The sequence below is a fragment of the Panthera tigris genome, chromosome X, assembly GCF_018350195.1.
Source record: "Panthera tigris isolate Pti1 chromosome X, P.tigris_Pti1_mat1.1, whole genome shotgun sequence".
Taxonomy (NCBI): domain Eukaryota; kingdom Metazoa; phylum Chordata; class Mammalia; order Carnivora; family Felidae; genus Panthera; species Panthera tigris.
The window spans coordinates 20,455,947-20,478,006 of NC_056677.1; the positions used below are offsets into that span (position 1 = coordinate 20,455,947).

The window sequence follows — 22,060 nt, forward strand, 5'->3', positions numbered from 1 at the left end:
TAAGGAGTAAATGAAGTGATGTATGTCTAAGTGATACCTTCCTTCGATTTCTCCAGAATCCACTCTCTCCTGCTCTTCTCTATTCCTCTCTGGATGGCTTCCGGTACGGAGTGCACCAACCAATAGGCTACATTGCCTTTCTGCTTCAAATTGAGCTGGATCCATGACAAGTAAGCCAAACCCCAGAGGGCAGGGCAAGAGTGACCTTAGGGTATCTTTCCACCTGGCCTCCTCACTGCTAGGAAGCATGTGTTGTTTCTGTCCTTTTACCGATATGCACAGCTTGTGGTGAGAGGCCCGTCTTCACACAGTGCCCTGCCAAGTTCCGGCGACCACACTCTCCCCTTCCTTCATGCCTAGGAGTGACAAGCCCTAACATTTCCAGGCCTAGGGTGCATACTATCCCTTGAGGTTTCCTGAAACGCCCGCACCCTGGTGAATAGTCCCTTTTATTAACCTCTTTTCATATTTCCCGTTTAGAATGAGCCGTCTGTGTCTCGACAGGGCCTTGGCTGATACAGTATATATAAGAGTACGGCTGCCAGGCTCAATAAATGTTCACTAGCAAATGTTGATGAGGCATGTTAGAAGCACAGAGATCAATTGAAAAGTGAATTACCCATAGTTAATAAAGTCATAACCATCCCAAGAATGTCCTCCAGTAGGAAAGAATTTTATAGCAACGTTACAACTTGTTCACCAGGATACGCGAAAGAGATAAGAACAGGACCTCAGAAACAAATCGACTTTTCCCAGGCAGCCCTTTTGACTCAGGACTCCCCAGCTTTCGAACTGCAAATTCAGAATTAGAAAAACACATCACAAAATCTCAGTCCTCAGTCTCATTCTGTTAGGTTTGTGTTTGCCAGTTGAACATAGTTTTTAAGGCATGATTTTATTTGGGATCAAATTATGTTAGTCTTTTGAAGACAGGGAAGAAACGGTAGATTTTACACTGGACTGTAGGCCCAACATATGTAAATCCCTGGATTCTTGGACTCTGTCTGTGATTATGCAGAGGCTCAGCCCAGGCAGCTGCTGCAGAGGCTTGACAGATGCCAGTGGAGTGGAGACAAAGGAGGCCTAGCACATCGCTCGGCACCAAGAAAGACCTGTTTTTCATTTAGCTAAGTATGGTATGCACATATTATGAAGTAATAGGCAACATTGAAAACAGTGACACAGATATGTATGTACAGACCAGGAACAAGTTTTAGGACATTTTGCTAAATGCAAAAAGCAAGTGACAGAGACAGAAGTATAATATGTACACATGTTGTATAGTATGATATTGTATGCTTAAAGAGAGAGAAAAATAGCTAATTGTAGAAATAGTTTAGAACTGTGCTGTCCGATGTGGTAGTCATTAGCCACATGTGCCTACTTAATTAAATTCAAATTACATTTCGTGAAATTAATGAGATAAAATTAAAAACTCATTTTGTCGGTCACATTAGCCACATTTTAAGTGCTTGATAACCAAATGTGGCTAGTGGCTGCTACAGTATTAGCATAGATATAGAACATTCCTATTATCACAGAAAGTTCTCTTGGACAGCACTGGCCAAGAAGGATGGATATACAACAAATTATTAACTGGGGGAAGAAGACCACATGGGCAGAAGAGATGAAAGGATGTTTTTACTGTTTACTCCATTTGTGTCTGTTATTTTATTTTTACATGAGAACACACTTATACAATTCATCTTATTTTATTTATTTTTATTTTTTTAAAACATTTCTTTATTTTTATTTTTTTTAACATTTATTTTTGAGACAGAGAGAGACAGAGCATGAACGGGGGAGGGGCAGAGAGAGAGGGAGACACAGAATCGGAAGCAGGCTCCAGGCTCTGAGCCATCAGCCCAGAGCCCGATGCGGGGCTCGAACTCACGGACCGCGAGATCATGACCTGAGCTGAAGTCGGACGCTTAACCGACTGAGCCACCCAGGCGCCCCAAAACATTTCTTTATTTTTGAGAGTGAGAGAGACAGAGCGTGAGTGGGGAAGGGGCAGAGAGAGAGGGAGACACAGAATCCGAAGCAGGCTGCAGGCTCTGAGCTGTCAGCACAGAGCCCCATGCAGGGCTCGAACTCATGGACCATGAGATCATGACCTGAGCCGAAGTAGGATGCTCAACCGACTGAGCCACCCAGGGCCCCCTATCTTATTTTATTCTTAAAGTTTGTTTATTTATTTTGAGGGAGAGAGGGAGAAAGAGAATCCCAAGCAGGCTCCGCACTGTCAGTGCAGAGCCCTATGCAGGGCTTGAACTCAAGAACCGTAAGATCATGACCTGAGCCAAAACCCAGAGTCGGACACTTAACCGACTGAGCCACTCAGGCACCCCACAATTTATCTAATTTTAAAATAAATTTAAAGAAATATCTCCTATCTTGGGAATTCAGAGATGCAGGAAATCTAATCCAGGATCAGGTGTTCCAAATGTCGAGGGGAAAAGGAGTCTAACAGGAAAAGAGGAGTACTTTTAAAAATAACAACTATTAGGGGCACCTGGGTGGCTCAGTCGGTTAAACATCCGACTTCGGCTCAGGTCGTGATCTCAGTTTGTGAGTTCAAGCCCCATGTCAGGCTCTGTGCTGACAGCTCAGAGCCTGGAGCCTGCTTCAGATTCTGTATCTGCCTCTCTCTCTGCCCCTCCCCCACTCACACACTGTCCCTCTCTCTCTCTCTCTCAAAAAAAATAACAACTATTATTTATAAACTAACTGCTAAATGATATTATTCTCAGGTATATGGAACATTTAAAATTTATTTGAGCTTTTAAAAACAATTTAAGTTATCTTCATACTATCTACTCTCTATTCACTTTTCCAACATCCAGCAAATACTACTTGAGGGCTTGCTGTGTGCCAGGCACTGGTTTTAGGTTCTAAGGATATATCAGGAAAAAAACAAAAACAAAACCAAAAAGATCCTGTCTTTGTGATCCTTAAAGACAATAAACAACAACAACAAAAAAGAATGTGAAATGCGTAGTATGTTAAAAGGTGATAGTGCTTAGAAAAAAATAAAGGCAAGGAAGGGGGATAAAGAATGCACAGGGTTTACCTGTAAATAGGATAGCCAAGGGAGCTGATATATGTATCAATATATAAAGGATCGATTGAGCCATGTGGAGAAAGAACTCTCCAGGTAGAGGAAACATCAAGTGCAAAGGCCCTGAGGCAGTAGCATGCCCAGCTTCTTCCAGGAATAACAAGAAGGCCAGTATGCCTGGAGAAGGTGAACAAAAAAAGAAAAGTAGTAGGAGATACAGACAGAGAAGTGAGGTACAAGGCAGGAGATGGGAGGAACCCAATGGTATGGGGTTTTTAGGATGCTCTAAAGACTGGCTTTCCACTGGGAAGATGGGAGCCATGAGAGAGTTTTGCACAGGGAGTAAGATGACCTGACTTAGTCCTAATGGGACCACGTGGCTGCTACATTAAGGTTAAACTCTAAAAGGTCAAAGGCAGGAGCAAGAAAACCACTAAGGGAACTGGTGTAATCATTGGGCAAGAGTAGGTAGCTGGAGGCTGGGATCAGGGTGATAGCAGGGGAGGTAGTGATAAGTAGTCAGATTTTGGATAGATTTTGAATAAACAAAATTTGAAATTTACTGAATGTAGAGAGTAAAAAAAACTGACAGAAGTCAAGGTAACTCCAAAGTCACTGGCCTGAAGACGTGGAAAGATGGCATCACCACTCCCTAACGTGGGGAGACGCTGGAAGAGTAGGTGTGAGAGTGGGACAGACAGGATGGAGAAATCAAGAATTCTGCTCTCACACATTTGGTGTGACATACCTGTTAGATCTCCCAGTGGAGACATCAGGTAGGCAGTCGGATTTACCAGTCTAAAGCTGGGGACAGAGAACTAAGCTAGCGATACAGGTTAAGAAACCATACAGATATAAATGCTATTTAAAGCCACTAGACTCAATTCATTCATTCAGCTAAGGACATGAGTTCAGGCTGAGGCAAGGTCCTGGTTGTTTAATAAGGAGACACTATATATTTATGGCCAATCTCCCCTGAATACTGGAAGCTCTAAGAAGACAGGGACTTGGGGGGCATCTGGGTAGCTCAGTTGGTTAAGAGTCCAACTTCGACTCAGGTCATGATCTCGCAGTTCGTGAGTTCGAGCCCCACATAGGGCTCTGTGCTGACAGCTCAGAGCCTGGAGCCTGCTTTGGACTCTTTGTGTCCCTCCCTCTCTGCCCCTCCCCTGCTTTTGGTCTCTCTCTCTCTCTCTCTCTCTGTCTCTCAAAAATAAATAAACATTAAAAAAATTTTTTTAAAGAAAACAGGGACTTGGTCTGTTGTATCCTCCTCACTGCTATATCCCTAATTCCTAGGGCAGTATCTGGCAGACAGAAGGTTCTCAAAAGACATTTGTTGAATGGAGGAATTTAAAGTCCTTAGAGAGTAAATAATTATTGATAAGAAACTGGAGAGAGAATTATTGATAATGATTGTATTCATAAAGACTAAACTGAATAAGAAATATAATGCATAACACTTTCTTATCATGATATATCCTACAGAAAACTTGGGGAAATAAAGAAAGGAAAGTAAAATTCACCAATAATTCTACTTTCCAAATATAACCACTGTTAACACTCTCTCTGTTTCTTTTAGGGCTTTCTGATATGCATACATATTAACAACTTTGGAATCCTAGCTACATGAACGGTTTTTTCCACTCAGTATGTCATGATTACTTTATTATGTCATTTAGACTTCACTCTCACTATTTTAAGGGTATTATCTGGTGGTTCTATCTCCCATTCTCCCTAGCCCTGCGCCTAAAATTCCCAAGCATTACTCTTTTAGGCAAGACAATGAAAAGTAGGGGCATCATATCTCAGAGAGAGAATGTTAAATTAAAAAGATAGGAGGGAAGCAGGAGCACCTAATTTATCTGTTCATGTTTCTATTTGGAAGGTGCAAGTGGCACCAGGAAATACAATACAGGCCAATCAAGTTTAGCTGTGAAAGGAGCTGCCCTGGTTGGCCTGGAGGCCAATGCTGGTTGGTGCAGGCCCGAGAGGAGAGATTAGCAGGTATCCCAAAATGAGAACGAGCAGGCAATGGGCAAGCTAAGCAGTAAGATACATTTGAAGAATGGCCCCTTCAATAAAGTCATTTCCTTTTCCAAGGATTCTGGGTAACTGGTCATCGGCTACGCTGAACAGCCTCCCCGAGGCCTGGCCTACCCAATGCCAATGACAGCAGTCCGAGCAGGATGTATAATGAGACCCCAGCTGCTCTAACTGCACCAGCCATGGCCACTTTGTGACAGCCCCCCACCCTCTCAAGAGTCCATACTCCTGCAAAACACCCCCCCATTGTTTCTAATAGACTTTATTTTTTAGAGAAATTTTAGGTACACAGCCACATGAGCAGGAGGCACACATTTTATTTCCCATTTAACTCTCGCTAATTTTGATAGCAATACAGCATGCCCCTGAACAGAAAAACCGTAATGTATTTAGGTATCTCTCTGTTGTTGAATATGAAGTTGTTTATGTTTTAGTAATATAAGTAGCATTCTAAACATAGCTCTGAGCCTCTGATTATTTCCTTAGGATAGATGCCTAGAAGCTGAATTACTTAGACCAGGGGTATGAACATTTTCGAGATAAATATTTGCAGAACATTTTAACATGTGTTGGTGAATTAGTCTCTACAAAAGCTGTGTCATTTATAGTCACAGTACAATGTATGTCATTTATAGTCACATTTTTTAAACCAATGTGTGAACACCTGCGCCTAGGTCAGGCTAGCAATTTCTGCCCTTCCAGCGACCCAAGATCAGAAATGTTATTATGCTCTAGGGATCCAGGCTTCCCTAAAACACTGACCTCCCACAAGCCATAACCCCCCACACCATCCGTGTGCCACTTTCTGAAATGTAATCTAAATAATACATTCATTTATCCTAAAATATATGTTTTCCCCCACATGTTAACATCTCTGAGATGAGGAGAGGGGTCTTATGAGAAATGTCTTAAAACCAGTATCGGCCATTTTCTGACATTGTAACATCTCTGCAATGGGACTGTATCTCATAATCAAGGGCATCTTAGATTCACGAAATGCATAGAGGATGCTGACAAGAGAAAAGAATCATTTTTACCTCAAGATTTAAAAAGTCCATACCCTAAGTCCATTTTTCTTAAGCAACTGAGCTTAAGGAGTTTATAATGAACATCAATAACAATCGTATATCTTATTCATATCCCATCTTCTTCCTCAAAGGACTTGAGGTGACTTAAAAAAAAGATTTGAAAGTTGAATAGTTGCAAGATCTGGGTTGAGGGAGGAAATACGGTTTCAACAAAGGTCAGAAGGGAAACGAGCATACAGGAATCCCTATCCCACTTCTCCACATTTCAGGCCGATCACAAAAATGACTTTAAGCTCTAAGCAGTCAGAGCAAAGAGAGAGACAAAGTTAATATCGTCCATAAGCAAAAAACCAAAATAGATCCTGAGGAGGAGCACGGCGTTTCCTGAGGCCGAATTTTATAGCCTTTGCTCCAGTGGTGCTGCCGGAAGGGGCATGCTGGCTGATGCTCGGTAGTGGGACCAGCATACTCAACAACAACGCCCTAATAAAGAAAACCCTGTTTTTGTTTGCTCAAAGTACCGTTATGAGGCAAGGCACAGCCTCAGAACCAAAAAGCAGTTCAAGAGAGCATTTCTATAAGAGGCCAAACACGGAGCCTGAAAATGCAGTCCTCCCCCTCACTGCTGGATCCAAGGGCAAGATGTAGAATCTGGAGACCAGGGATTTCTAATGTGGGACAGGCAAGACAATCCATTAGAGAACAACACTTGGGCTTAGATTTATTTTTCATGTTAAAAAACAAGACGCGTTACTGACATCTAATTCTAACATGCAGGTTGATACGGTGCCCTATCTCTGTCAACATCACGTCCGTGAAGTGTCCTCAAGGAAAAATGCAAAGTGTACAGCTGAGAAGGGGGGGTCTGGATCCCCTGACATTTTCATTTGCTTTTAGCTTATTGTAATTTAATGCAGTTTGCGTGGGCCTGGTAAAGGGCATTTATAGATTATGTTACCTAGTTTTAACTAAACCAATGCTCACAGGATCACCAATTGGCTTAAAACACTTTCCATAATGAAATAGGAAAGCGAAAATAATACAAGCACAAGCGAACAAGAGCCCTTTGTAGGTGTCTTGCATCAGCCACGTTATCAGGTATGAACAACGAAGACCTAATCAGATCAACAGGAAGACAGCTGAATGGACAAGTATCACAAAGAGGACTATTTGAAATATCTGCTGCCATTAGCATTAAACTTCACCTGGAGCGTATATTGTACCTTGAGTTATTAGGTTACGATCATACGAAGCTACTGTAATTACCATGATACTTAAAAGCAAAGCATCCAGGGGCGCCTGGGTGGCTCGGTCGGTTAAGCGTCCGACTTCGGCTCAGGTCATGATCTCACGGTCCGTGGGTTCGAGCCCCGCGTCGGGCTCTGTGCTGACATCTCAGAGCCTGGAGCCTGTTTCAGATTCTGTGTCTCCCTCTCTCTCTGCCCCTCCCCTGTTCATGCTGTGTCTTTCTCTGTCTCAAAAATAAATAAAAACGTTAAAAAAAAAATTAAAAAAAAAAAAAAAAAAAAGCAAAGCATCCAGAACATGAAGAAAAATCTCTAGGATTTTTTCAGTGATGTTTCAAGACGTGATACTCAATCCAGGCCTTCACAAAATACTGTTGCATGTAATGATAAACGGCAGAAGCCTTTTTCAAATTTCCGTAATTCAATAAAGAAAAACCAAAAGTCTCATACCGCTGCAGAAGCACCTGCTCTTCATGCCACAGTACAGCTGGCTGCTCTAGTACATGGGGAAAAAATTGATGTCAAACTAAAACGCATTCCTTTGTCAGCAAATATATTTAGAAGACATATAGAAAACATTGCTGAAGACTGGAAGAAACAAGCATTAGAACAAATTATGCAGTGTGGGAGGTTTGCTGTAAAGTTGGACGGAAGTACAGATATTTCTAAAATGTTGCAGCCTGAGGTATTTGCTAGATTCCATTTCAATAATAACCCCCCCCCCTTTTTTCGTGAGCCACTGAAGGGAAGATCTTCCAAATAAGATTTTCCAAAGATGTTCCAAAGAAGATTGATTGTGCAGAGTGGATGACTTCTTTAATAAAAACAGTATTTTATGGAAACAAACAAAAAAAACCCCACATCTAACTATCAATGAACCAACCACATTGCTCTTAGAACCCAAACTCCCACCTATTTGAGAAATGCCTCTCTGTCTTCCTTTTAATACCTTTCCTCTCTTGGACCTTTAAAAACTGTTTCTCAGGATTCTATCCTGGAAGACTGTGGGATATGTAGATTAATTTAATCAGATCTCATATAGAGATAGGCAGATACAGGGAGGATTTCTCTGGCTTAGTTACAGCTCTTCTATTTTTCTTCCCTTAAAAAACATGATAGGATGGTTTGGGGTCAGTCGTTTCCTAGAATTTGCCCTATAAAAGGATTATCCAGAGTCCCTCTTGCTACCTAACCAATCCCGTCCACCTCCTTCTGAGTCTAGAAACGGACTGTGTGGCCAGGCCATTGTTATAAAGCACACATAGATTGGGCACCATGGCTTTTAATTCACAGATAACCTGACTAAGGCTAGACAAGGTACTAGAAGCAAGGCGAGTTTAGTTCAGCAGCTTACCTATGCTCTCTTCGAGGCTGGGGGCTGACCCAGGAGCACAGCAAAGCTCTGTTAGTGGCCCAGAGCTGTAACTGCAGGTAGAATTGGATACCATTCCTTAGAACAGGATCTGTGAGACCACCAGAGTTATGTGAAATGCTCAATCTGTTGCTGAGTGTACCCTCTCTCCATTACTGTGGTCACAGCACCTTTCAACTTTGTATTAAAGAACAATACATGTACGGCAGCGTGCAGAGATCCTAAGTGTGGAACTCTGGACGTGCACAGAATGAACATACGCAGCAGCACCCAGATCAAGTAAACTACCACTGCCAGCATCCGTCCTGTGCTCCTTCTGCTATCCTGACTTCTAACCTCACAGATTGGCTTGCCTATTTTTAAAATATTTAATAGAAATGGAATCCTGTAATGCATATTCTTTTGTTACTGGCTTCTTTTCATTCGATATTATGTTTGTGAGATTTATCCATATTTTTGCAGGTAGTTGTAGACTCTTCATGCTCCATTGCCATGTAGCATTTCATTGTGTGAAAATACAACAATTTATTTATCCATTCTCCTTCTGCCGGGGATCTGGGTAGTTTCCAGTTGGAGTTATTATGAATAATGCTGCTAAGAACATCCTATTACTCATCTTTTGTGGCCATATGCACAAGTTTCCTAGGAGTAGGTACGCCGGGTCAAAAATCTTTACTTTGAGTTTCTAAATTTACTACCAAGAGCCTAGACATCGAAATTGTTTCCATTCCTGGTCCCAAAGGCGGACAATGTGACACGGGAGAGCTAAATACAGCGTTTTTCAAAGTGCATGCACAAACACCTTGCTTCCAACTCCCCTGGAAGCCTGAGCAGGTGATTCTCTGCTCACTGATGCTGGGGGACTGTGTGTAGTGGCAACATGGGGCTTTACAAGTCAGACAAACCTAACTTTAAATCCCAGCTTTATCAGTGTGCTTGATCTTTGGGGAATTACTTAATTCTTGGTCTCCTTATTTCTAACACAGGGAATAGTGATCCTTATCTTACAGGCCTGCAGCCTGGTTAAACGAGGTCACACACATAGGGCACCAGCACAGTGCCTAACACAGGGTGCACCAGTCCCCCATTTGCCCACAGAGGGCAATGAATGAGACCACTAGTCTTAAGCCCAGTATAGAACAATTCCCGTGTAACTGAACAATTTGGAGGTACAACAGGATTTAGTGTCATGTGACTGTGCCTACCGTCAAAATCAGGCACTAGACATGAAGCCCAGAAGCCGGCAGGTACCAGGAATAGGCTTCCAGCATCATTTGGTTGGCAACAGGCTGTACACATCATTCACGGGGCTTCTATTAACCTATTATTATTGTTGCTATTCTTCTTAAATGCCAGCTTAAATCGCCGTCAGCTCCCTTTTACACTTATGTCAGGTTCAACGTGCATGAATTACGAAGTGGAAAACAAAAACGTCAAGTCACACGCTTTGGTGGAAGTGAGGAGATTATATGAAAATGAATCCAGCTCCATGGGCTGGCCTCGTGTGGCCCTGCCCATTATTACACAGGTGCACACTAACAGGGCTTGCTGCTTTACTTTCTAATCACTGTGTTTTCAAGTGTGCCTTCAAGATTGTTGCGTGTTAAACTGTCTCTTTATTCCCAAGCAAGGTCAGCTTCCCCAGCCTCCCATACAACCTGTCTCCTGCTGGGATAAAGAAGAAGGTAGGAATGTTAAAACAATAATGCTATGGTCTGAGGCCAGCAACGGGTAATCAGATCCTAGCAAGGTAGAGGCTGTTACCTGGGAGATTATTGGAAGAAAATAGGCCTAGCTTGCAACGACTTGGGTCTGTTCCTACCTTCCTTGTTTTCTCCTTTTCATCCCACCCCCAGTTATCAGACGGAATAAACCTTTTTCTACATTTTTTTTCCCATCAAGAGGCACCAAGAAGCTTTCTTTGTGTGGGTATGAGCAAAAGACTCAAGAGTTCCAAGACTATGGCCTGACGCACTGTTGGACTTTAACCCGGAGCAGTGAGCTGATGTGGCTGGCTTCAGCTAGACAAGGCCCCTACAGCTCAATGCCATACTGCCTTGCCTCAAAGAGAACCCAGTATTTCGAACTTTAGTGTTAGGAGATAGATCAATTAGGGGGTCATCCTTCACATTAAGAAGAGAGTCAAGCTAGGTTTCTTTGGACAATGACTAGAATGTTCAACATATGATTTAGAATACACTCAACCTTTCTGAAGAAGCATCTGAAGAATAAAGTTGGAAGACAACAGGTTTGTTTCTTTTACTAATGTAAAGTTCCAGAGTCTTTTGCCAGCATTTGTTATTCGTATTTAGCCAATGTGAATGTGTCCTGCCATAAGATCATTCAACCTGTTTTTACCCCAAATGGATACAACCAAAAGGAGGGGAGGAGTAGGGTAGCCCTGCTTTTTGAGAGAAGCAAGAGATCAAACAGAACACACTGGGGTGGAGCATGCTCCGTGGTGAGGGAAGCTGGAATCACAATCTTGGGGCTGGCAAAGATCATCTATCCAATCCGTCATGAGTGACAGAACTGGGGTCCAGAGACGAGAAGTGATTTGCTTAAGCCCACAGAGTAATTCACTGGTAAAACTGACTTTGGAAGGAAACTGTGGGCTCCAATGAGCAGAGACTAGGCTGTGGCATTCTTGTCTTGCCAGGCCCCGCCCTTCTGCGGTGGGCCAGCCCACTTCCCCTGGAAGCTCCAAATCTACATCTTTCTTGATCCTGGGGGTTGGTGTGGAGCCCCAGAGGCCATAATGGGACAGATCCATTTTCTCTCCTTGGAACCCTGTCTCATCAGGAACCGCCCAGCCTTTCCACCCTTCCCTATTCCCACCCTAGCCTGGAGGCCTCTGGAGAGGAATACTCTGGGGTTGGACCCAGCTTCTCAGGCTATCCCATATTTACACTTCTGCACCTGCTAGAACCAAGCCACTAACTTCACCTCCACCTTAGAGAGAAATCCGAGCCTATCAGATAAGGAGAGGCTTTCAACATTCAATGCCCTCCCCCTTTAAAACTTCTTACCCAAAACATCCTTGCCAGTGAAAGAAATGTCTCTTCTAGTTGAAACCAATTCTTCCACTTGTTCACTAGAGCCCAGTGTCTCCACAGCCTAAGACTCATTCCCCCCTCAATTTTCCCCCTATCACTTTCACCTTCTCTCACTGGCTCTTTGCCATTTGCATGTAAGTGTGAGTTACTACCATCGTCAAAGAATGAGCCAACCAAAAGCCTTGGCACACTGGACAGATGTTGGGAAGAATGAGATGAAAAAGGAAGAAGAGAAAAAAGCTAGCCTCTCTCAACCCTAAATCCTGATTCATCCACCTTTGGATCCTACACATTCTATCTGCTTATCTTCTCAGGCAACCTTCTACTTCCCCACCTTCTAAAAGCTCCTCAACTCACTGCCATCTGGCCTCTGCTCCCATTACATCACTGAAACATCACCAATGACCTTTTCTTTCTAAATCCAAAGGAGCCTTTGCTTCATTATCCCGTTTGATCTGTCTGCTGCATTTGGTTCTACTGGACATTCCCACCACAGAACGTACCCTGCCATCGGCCCCCTGATCTCCCAGATATTTGAGAAGTACCTCTCTGTCTTCTTTTCATGATCCACCTCTACTGGCTCTTTGAATGGTGTCTCTCAGGGGGTGCCTGGCTGGCTCAGTTGGTTAAGGGTCTGACTCGCTTTCAGCTCAGGTCGTGATCTCAAGGTTCATGGGTTCGAGCCCCGCATTGGGCTCCAAGCTGAAAATGCAGGGCCTGTTTGGGATTCTCTCTCTCCTTTCTCTGGCCTCCCTCTCAAAATAAATAAATAAGCTTAAAAAAATAATACATGGTGTCCCTCAGGGCTCGATTCTGGAAAGATTCTGGGATAGAGTAGATTAATTTAACCAGATTTCACATAGATACAGGCAGCTATAAGGAGCCTTCTAATAGCTTTAATTACAGCTCTTCTATTTCTCCCCTTCTAAGAACCTGATAGTATGGCCCAGGGTCAGTTATCTTCTCGAATTACTTGTAGTAGGATTATCCTGAGGTGCTCTTGCTAGCTAACCATTTCCATTTCAATTACCATGTTCTTGGTCCAGAAACTGTCTGACTCCATTTCATTCCGATCAATTTCACTTCCATCTCTTCCACACTGACCTCTCCCACATCTACATCTCCAGCTCAGAACTCTCTCCCGAGTTCCAAAACCAAACATTAAGTAGACACCTCCAAATGGAAGTCTGCATGCTATCCCCAACGCAACTCTCACAACCTACTGTCCCCTAATACTCTCACCTCAGTGATGGTACCCACTCGAGGAAGCCAGAAAACTGAATCTTCCTTGATACTGACCAACCCTCAGACTCAGTTGTCAAATCCTGGGATGCTTACCTCCTTAGTGTCTCCCATATTCATGCAGTTCTCTCCTTCTCCACTGCCCCATCCGTAACTTCAAACTTAATAATTCTCATCTACATCACTACAATAGTCTCCAAACCAAAAGAGGATAGGGTAGCAAAGAAAATATTACAAGGACAAAGTATGAAGTAGTTTCTTAGCTTTGAGTAAATATACACGTGTGTGTGTGTGTGTGTGTGTGTGTGTGTGTGTGTGCGCGTGCTATGCAACATGACATGTATTTATCATTGCGGCTTTGCAGAGCTCTCTCTCTCTCTACAGGTCTGTGCAGGTGTCTAAGCTCCCTCTACAGCCACATATGGCTACCGAGCACTTGAAAGTGGCTAGTCTGAATTTTGATGTGTTCCAATATAATATACACACTGGATCTCAGACTTACTATCAAGAAAAGAATATAAAATACCCCACTCATTATTTTTATATTGATTAATGTTGAAATGATCATATTTTGGATATATCAGGCTAAACAGAACATATTAAGATTAACTTCACCTTTTTCAACTTTTTAAACCCTGGCTACTAGAACATTTTAAATTGTATTTCTACTGGACAGCACTGGTCTAGAGGCTGGAGTCTTCCGCTTACACTGGGGACTTAAGATCCCCTCAAAAGTAGACTCGTCCTCTCCGTGTCCAAAAATGTTTTGGGATCAGCAAGTTGCATGTTTTCTTCAGAGGCAGGGACCTGTCTTAACTTGGGGATCTGGTCAATGGAGTCTCCCTTGTTGGGAAGCACTTCTGCTCAGTGGATAAAATGCAGCTTATAAGGTACGTAAAGTCCAATATATTAACGTCAAATGTACCAAAAAGAAAAAAAAGCTCTCTCACAAGGGATTCCAGCATCCTGGCATGCTTCCACATCCCAAACTATGGTCTCCTGTTAAGTGGACATGATATTCAAGGGTAGGGGCTGTGAATTACTTCTCTTACTCCTCCCCACAGCACCTGGTGCATTACTGCACAGAGAACTTGCTCTCGGGCTGGCTAACAGGATCTGGCTGACAGGGGACTGAGTTTTCTCTGTTACCTTCTAAAGCCCTGCATCACTGAATCAGCTTTAAATCCTCCTCACTGCCTGGGTGAAGACACACACAACCTTCTCATTTCTACACGCTCAAACACCAAAATGAAACAAAGAACCTACCCATCTTCTTACCAACTGAGATTTATTTCTTCCATAAGGACTTTAGCATTAGGCAAATGGGGGGTTGGCACAAGAACCAACTTAAGAGAATGGAGGAAACTAATTCACTGGTTCCATGTTCAACAATACACCTGGCTAGTATCGATCTGCAAGAAATGGAAGCTGCATTCGGACTGAAACCAACAGGAAAATGTCTGATAATAACCTTGGGCATGATTCCAGCTGACCACAGTAAATGCCCAAGGAAACTCAGATTTACTTTCACCAACACAGAACAGTAAGTATCTCCCTTTTAAAATACATGCTGCTCTGAGGGGTTAAATAGATGGTGATACTACTAAAGGAAGCCACCAATGTCTCTGGAAATCCAGTCATCTTTTTGATCATTAGCGGGTGAGCATCCTACCTCCCAATTGACATAATGCACCTTCTTCAAGACAGCAGTCTCTTGGCACTGCTCCGCTTTGAAGTCAAGCCCGAGATGAACTCCTGCTAATGTGGCGTATCGAACCAGCCCCCCCCTTTTTTTTTTTATTTCCAAGGCCTTTTCAGTTGGCTCGTGGTACACCCATCTTCATGGAAGTGACTATTGCAGGCTAGAATTACAACTTCCTTCTGACAGTACAAGGCACTCCTAGAAGAACTTGACCAAGGTCGTCAACCAAATCCTTAAGCAGACAGCTTTGGGCGGGGGGGCGGGGGGAGGGCTGGGCCTTATTCGAAAGGGTTCATGGGGTACTTGCTGGACGTGGAGGATTTGTCTAGGCACAGTCTGAGAGCTGGGGAGATATGAAGGCACTGTCCTTGCCCACAAGGGGTACTCACCCCTCAGGAATTGGGTCTTGGAGGAGGACTAGTACATCCACACCACCCCTGACCACTCAGTTTCTCTCCTTGACAGCCAAGCTTATGAGTCACCTTGCATCATGTTGAAGCAAGAAAATAGCAAAGAAGGGACAAGAAGCGAAGGATCAAGGATAAACGCTGTAACGATGGAAAGAAGAGTTGTCAGACACATCCCAAACCTGAGCACCATGGTAAAGTAGTAGGGGTAATACGATTACATCCCAAGATAGAAGCTTGATCAGAAAACCTAGGTAATTTTGTTATTTCTTTTCTAATTTAATCAGTGTTACTTAATTCTATTTACTCCTCTCCTTTCTTATATATTTTTTCATCGAGAAAGAAGGCAGGTGGGAAAATCTATAAATATTCCTTTCAGAAAAATTTCCCCTTGAACATGACCGCACTGCACCCTCAATATCCTTATCAATTTGCTAGTTACAAGGATATAAAATAAAGATTGTTTTAAGGCCCGTTTATTTATGTGCGCCAGCTTCACGCCTCATTTCCTTAAAGGGCTATGCCAGGCTCTGTATCAGAGGCCAGAGATACAGCGATGACAAGACTGGCTTCTACTCCACGTTCCCCAGGAAACTGACTCGTGGAGAGGTCACCACACTCCTTTCTGCCCCCAATGCACTTGATAACACACCTCTTAGCACACAGTGCCCTTATCATCCTGTAGGTAAACTATCTGTTTATGTGCCAGTCTCTTCTAGAATCCCCAGATCACAAACTGCTTGAGGGCTCAGAGCTCAACATGTAGTAGGTACTCAATCAACGCGGGCTGAGTTCAGCAGGATCACAAGAGAAGCTTCGCGGAAAATATATAGGCAAACGCACATAGACACAGAAATACTGCGCACAGCTTTCCAAGTGCCACACTAAAAAGAGAGCACAGGGGCGCCTGGGTGGCTCAGTCGGTTAAGCGGCCGACTTTGGCTCAGGTCATGATCTCACGGTCCGTGAGTTCGAGCCCCGCGTCGGGCTCTGTGCTGACAGCTCAGAGCCTGGAGCCTGTTTCAGATTCTGTGTCTCCCTCTCTCTGACCCTCCCCCATTCATGCTCTGTCTCTCTCTGTCTCAAAAATAAATAAACATTAAAAATTAAAAAAAAAAAGAGCACAGTTGATTACAAAAGGGCATTTGACACAACTGCTGAGATTTAAATAAAATTTTTACTTACAGACAACGGCATTCAGCAACCTAAGTTCACACTCCAGGTCTTGCAGTAAAGCTTTATGGCCCTTTATTTACCCAGAAATTTCCTTTTCCATATCCCTAGGTAAAGTCAGAATGAGTTTGGGGAGCCAATGTGTGCCTCAGCTAATAAAAAGAGAACTACTTTGCTAATCGCTACTTTAAAAATTTTTTGTTGTTTTAGAGAGAGAGAGACAGAATGTGTGATCAGGCAAGAGAGACAGAGGGAGAGGGAGGGAGGAGGAGGGAGAGGGAGAAAGGGAGAGAATCCCAAGCAGGCTCCTCGCTCAGCGCTGAGCACGTCGGGGCTCAATCTCACGATCACCGCGAGATCATGACCTGAGCTGAAATCAAGATTCGGACACTTAATTGACTGAGACACCCCGGCGCCCGCTACTTTAAGATGATGTTTTGTTACTGAGTCCTGTTTCCTCTAAACTGTATGAATTCACGTTTGATAATAAGTGGGAGAAGGATCCTGTCCTCTGGAGGGGAATCTCTTAAGTTTTTCATGAACTGTAAGTAACTTTGGAATTCAGCAGTCATACCTTGCCAACGGTTGTGGCGCCAGTGACCCGTGTGCGATTTTGATCATTATGGGTGGGTGCTGGGCATAACAAAGAATTTATACAATTTGAAATGTGAGGATATTAGCAAAGCTAAGGATCAACAGAAACTACTAAAAACCATAAAAAGAAATGCTATTTGACATTTTCCCTCGCCACTCTCTCTTCAACAATCTTTGTTATTAAGTGGTTAACATGAGCCTAGCTATTCAAGTAAAATCACTAGCCAGGGAAAGTCCAGCCCTCAAGTGTAAATCCAAACTTAGAATAGACCCCTACAGTGATCAAAGTTTGCTGAGAAAAGGGGTTTCTAAAACCTGAGTAGTGGATTATAAATTGGCTGCAGCCCTGATTTAAACCGACCAAATTTTCAGTAGCCCATGACAATGATAGACAACTTGGAAAGCTTTTTTAATTCTTTTTAAGGTCATTCACTTATTTTGAGAGATACAGAGACAGCACAAGTGGGGGAGGGACAGAGAGAGAGGGAGAGAGAGACCCAAGCAGGCTCTGCACTGTCAGCCTAGAGCCCAACGTGGGGCCAGAACCCACGACAAGTAAGATCATGATCTGAGCTGAACCCGAGAGTCAGACGCTCAACCGACTGAGCCACCCAGGCGCCCCCTGTAAAGTTTTGTGTGTGTGTGTGTGTGTGTGTGTGTGTGTGTGTGTGTGTGTTTTAATCAAAGGTAGACCGAAGCCATTACTTTGCCAGTTCAGCTTCTGTATACACACCCGCACTTACTTTAGGCTAGAACTGGCAAAAAGATGGGAAGGGAATGTACCTCACTCCAGGGGGTGTTGTACAGGAAAGATCTTCCACTTGGGATCTTCAAATCCCAGCTCAACTCCTTCGAAGCAGTGTGACTCTGAGAAAGTCACTCACCCTCTCTGAGCATCCATTTCCTTATTTCTAAAACAGCACAGAGGTGCAGGTGCAACCTCGCCAGCTTTGCAGGATTCTTTAGAGCCACCTCCGGGATGAGACGTCACAAGTGACAGTGCAAAGTACTTCAACTTTCTTCCTTCCCTTGACTTCCTCTGCCCACCCGCTCAGAATCAACCAAGGGGCAGAAGAGTTCAAAGGCAAAAAGGGAAGGAAAAGAAGTGAGCAGGAGAGTCAAATGATACAAACTGGAATTTGATGCTGCCTCTCTCTCCCCTGCACCATCTTCGTTACAGGCTTTAAGTGGTCATTTGTGTTGTTTTTTCAACGCTAAATCAGGAGTTCTTTAGTGGTTCAGAGGAATCCTGCGGCAAGAAACTTATTGGAATGGTTTATATCCCACGAGAACATAGGCCCTACATCACGTATGCCACTCAGTAAGTGGCTCAAATGCGGGACACATTAATATTAAACTGCCCTAAGAAAAATATATTTTATAAAACAGAAACACAGTGAACAAAAGCCCACAGCACTCTAATTTCTTGTGTTTTCATGCTTTTGGAAGTTGTTCTAAGCCTGCCTTTGAACCCTTGTAACCCTTATGAAGAAAAAGCAGTTCCATGATGGGCTGGCCTGGGAATCTGTGAGCCTTCATTTACGGAGTTCACAGAAAATGCTACATCACAAAATACTTTCTTAAAAACCTCTTCCCAGGGTCAAACTCCTTGGCCAATCAAAATATTGCACCTTTTAACTTGGGGGAAACGACTACAAAAAGGATTGTTCTAACTAGTCTCACTTGAACTTGAGAGTTGGAAGAGAGGTCTTTCCAACTTTCACAGGACCTCAGGACACTGAAAACCCACCACCCATTTGGTGTTTTTGATTCCTTGAGGATATACTAAGCTCAGGTGGTTGACAACCATCTTCCACACCTGCTAAAATAATCATGCACAAGGGCAGAAACAACTCATGAAATTTGGGATACCAGTCACTGAGATGGAAGGAAGCTCCGAGCGCCCCCGTTTCCACACTTTCATTATTAAAGGCATGCAACCCGTTTCTAAGTAGTAAATGCAGCTTCCCCAGGTTTCTACTATCTGAAGACAAACCCTCCCAGCACACTCTGGAAATGCTTAGGATTCATTTAAAATGCACCTTGCTTCTAAATGCATCACGGAGGGACCCTTTTACTTATTTATTTTGAAATGTTCAAACGAATGGGGAAGTTTTGCTTCCATATCGTTTTCATTTTTCCAAAATTGGCATTAGGCACCAAAATGAGTTGGGGACCGAATCATTGCTCGGCTGGAATTTATAACTTAACAGCGGACTCGTCCCAAGCTTTGCGAAGCGAATACCATTTTAAAATGCACTGTGGGATTTTTATCTTCAGACGAGAAGACACCTAAAAGGAAAAAGGCCATCCCCTCCTCCCAAGGCAGAAAAACAGCATAGCCCAAACAGCCCGTTTCCTACCCAGCCAATACAATAATGCTTTGTAAGCTGAGAGCAGCGCCCGGTATAGAAGCTAAGTATAAACAGCTGAGAAGGATTAGGCGGTAGCTCCATTCTCATTTACATGAAAATCCTCCAAGCATCGTTTTCCTCGCTGGCTGCAGGCGCAGAAGGAACTCTTTTGTGCCATAGCCAAGCATAACATTTGCATCCTTTGTCTTTACTTACCAGTCGAGGCTGTGGGCATGTGTGCTCTATTTCCTCCATGGTTTCTGAGGGAGGCTCATTGGAAAGGGATTTTGGGATACCTGTTTCTGACTCAGCATCAGTGGTAAGTACTGGCATGGCCAGTGAATGCTCCCTCCAGCTCTACACCCTCTGTGAGTCTCCTCCCAGGCAGAGAATGTTTTCTTTGTCACGTATTTTTCTCTTCTTCACCCATCCCCCTTCTTCGCCCCTTCTTTCTGTCTTCCCTGGGGGAAGTGAAGAGGTTACCCCCCCACACACACCCCCTCCCGTTTCCTTCCCCGAGAAGCCAAAAGGCAAGGCCTCAGTTTATCACTATAACAACCAGACGGCACTGGTGCGGCGGGTGCGGGATACAGTACCTCATTTGCATGGAGCGCGCTGGTTGGCTACTGTCATCATAGTACCACTCCGCCGGGGAGCGGCGGGGCCCCATTGGCTGGCCGGCCGTGCCCACGGGGCCCGAACTTGCTGCTTTTGTTTCTTCCGCTTGATTCAGTTGCAAAGGTCTCTGTCCGTGCGGGGCGAGGGACCCGCGCTGCACTAGCCAGATAGGATAAAACCGCTTCCTGAGGGGCCCGGGACTCCTCGAGGAAGGACGTAGCAGACCTCCGTTAAAAAAAGGACCATGTCCCTGGCATGAGTGTTTGATGTGCTATAGTCAGAATTTTGCTAAATAGGAGTCACCCTGAAGACAAAGCAACATTTGGGCCCAAACTCCCTGTGCCCACGATTGCCAGCTGGCCTCAGAGAGCCCCTCAGGACATTTATTGTGGGCACCTGAGTGTTCATCCCCTTGACGGCAACAAGAGCACTGGCAGCACCCCCCACCCCCACCCCCAGCCCTGGTGTAGCTCCAGATCCTGCCCCTGGGGCTGCCCTGAGAGGAATTTTGAAGGAGGTAGATTGTCTGACAACCCGCCTCCCAGTTGCTTCCTCCCTCAACCACTTCTCCCCTCTCCCCGGCTATTCTGAGTTTCCTCAATGAAGTCTTGTTCCATACACTGGTCTCTTATTCCTCTGTTCCTATTTTACCAGTCCTGGGTCCCATTTCCTAAGCACCCTGCTCTCAGCCAAATGCTCATGCCAGTCACACAAACATTCCAGTTGGGGTGTTAGTGATGGTGTGCCTTAATGTCTAAATCATCCATGAATATCCCCCATTGTAAGAGGGGCGTTCCAAAGACACACACTCAAAGAACTTACAAAGGTATTCGTTCTGGTGAAATATCACACTTATAGTAACATTAATAAAAATCATGGCAGTTGCTACCATTTCTAAAGCACAGGCACAGTGCTTTACCCAGATTTTGTTTAATCTTCGTTAGAACCCAAAGTCGATCCTATTAGTCCCATTTAAATTGCAATTGAGAGTAATAATTGCCGAGGGCCTCAAACTCATAAGCAGAGTTGCAAGGATTGGAAAGATTTGCGGGGGATGGGGGTGGGAGCTGGGATGTAGCAGGTGTAGTAGTAGAAAAAGCACCTAGGTAGGAGTCCTCATAAGACAAGTCCCTGGGCTTCTAGATCTTTCATTTTAATCTATAGCAGTGTTTTTCGTCCAAGTGTGGTCCAGGACCAGCAGTACCAACATCAGCATCATCTGGGAACTCCTAAAAATGCAAATTATTGGCCCCTCAAGACCTGATTCCGTACGTCTGGTGTCAGGCCAGCAATTGCAGTTCTAACAAGTTCCCAGGTGATATTAATGCTGCAGGTCCAAGGACCATACTTCGAGAACCAATAGTCCAAAGGATGGGAGAAAGGGGAACCCTCTTGCACTGTTGATGGGAATGCAAACTGGTACAGTCACTCTGGAGAACAGTGTGGAGCTTCCTCAAAAAACTAAAAATAGAACTACCCTATGATCCAGCAACGGCACTACTAGGTATTTATCCAAAAGATACAAAAATACAGGTTCGAAGGGGTACATGCACTCCGATGTGTATGGCAGCATTATCAATAGCCAAACTATGGCAAGAGCCCAAATGTCCATCGACTGATGAATGGATAAAGAAGTGTATACACACACACACATACAAACACAAAATGGAATATTATTCACCCATTAAAAAGAATGAAATCTTGTCATTTGCAATGACATAGATGGAGCTAGAATGTATTATGTTAAGCGAAATAAGTCAGAGAAAGACAAATACCGTATGACTTAACTTGTATGTGGAATTTAAGAAACAAAACAGATGAACATATGGGAGTTGGGGGGGGGGAGAGATGAGAGGGAAACAAACCATAAGAGACTCTTAATGACAGAGAAAAACCTGGGTTGACAGAGGGAGGTAGGTGGGGGATGGGCTAGATGGGTGATGGACATTCAGGCAGGCATTTGTGATGAGCACTGAGTGTTGTATGTAAGTGATGAATCACTGAATTCTACTCCTGAAACCAATATTGCACTGCATGTTAACTAAAATTTAAATTTAAAAAAGGGTGGGATAAAAACACTGTCCTGCTTCCCTCACAGAATTTGGGAGACCAAATAAATATTATGTGAAAGCACTTTGTAAATTAGAATGTGGCATATTA

The 22,060-nt window shown here is 43.8% G+C and overlaps 1 protein-coding gene across 10 annotated transcripts in view; it reads right to left on the reverse strand.

The window, feature by feature from the left end:
• PCYT1B (phosphate cytidylyltransferase 1B, choline) overlaps window positions 1-22,060 on the reverse strand; it is a 126,316-nt gene that overhangs the window by 79,890 nt on the left and 24,366 nt on the right. For 7 of the 10 annotated variants that reach the window (XR_006213438.1, XM_042974522.1, XM_042974528.1 and 4 more), the window contains exon 1: window positions 19,499-19,765. The exons of the other annotated variants lie outside the window; for them this stretch is intronic. Coding sequence is in view for 6 of the 7 variants with exons in the window: in XM_042974522.1 (XP_042830456.1) it covers window positions 19,499-19,615 (117 nt within the window). In the remaining variant the exon portion in view is untranslated. Of the gene's footprint in view, window positions 1-19,498; window positions 19,766-22,060 lie in introns of those variants that run through there. 10 annotated transcript variants of the gene reach the window in all.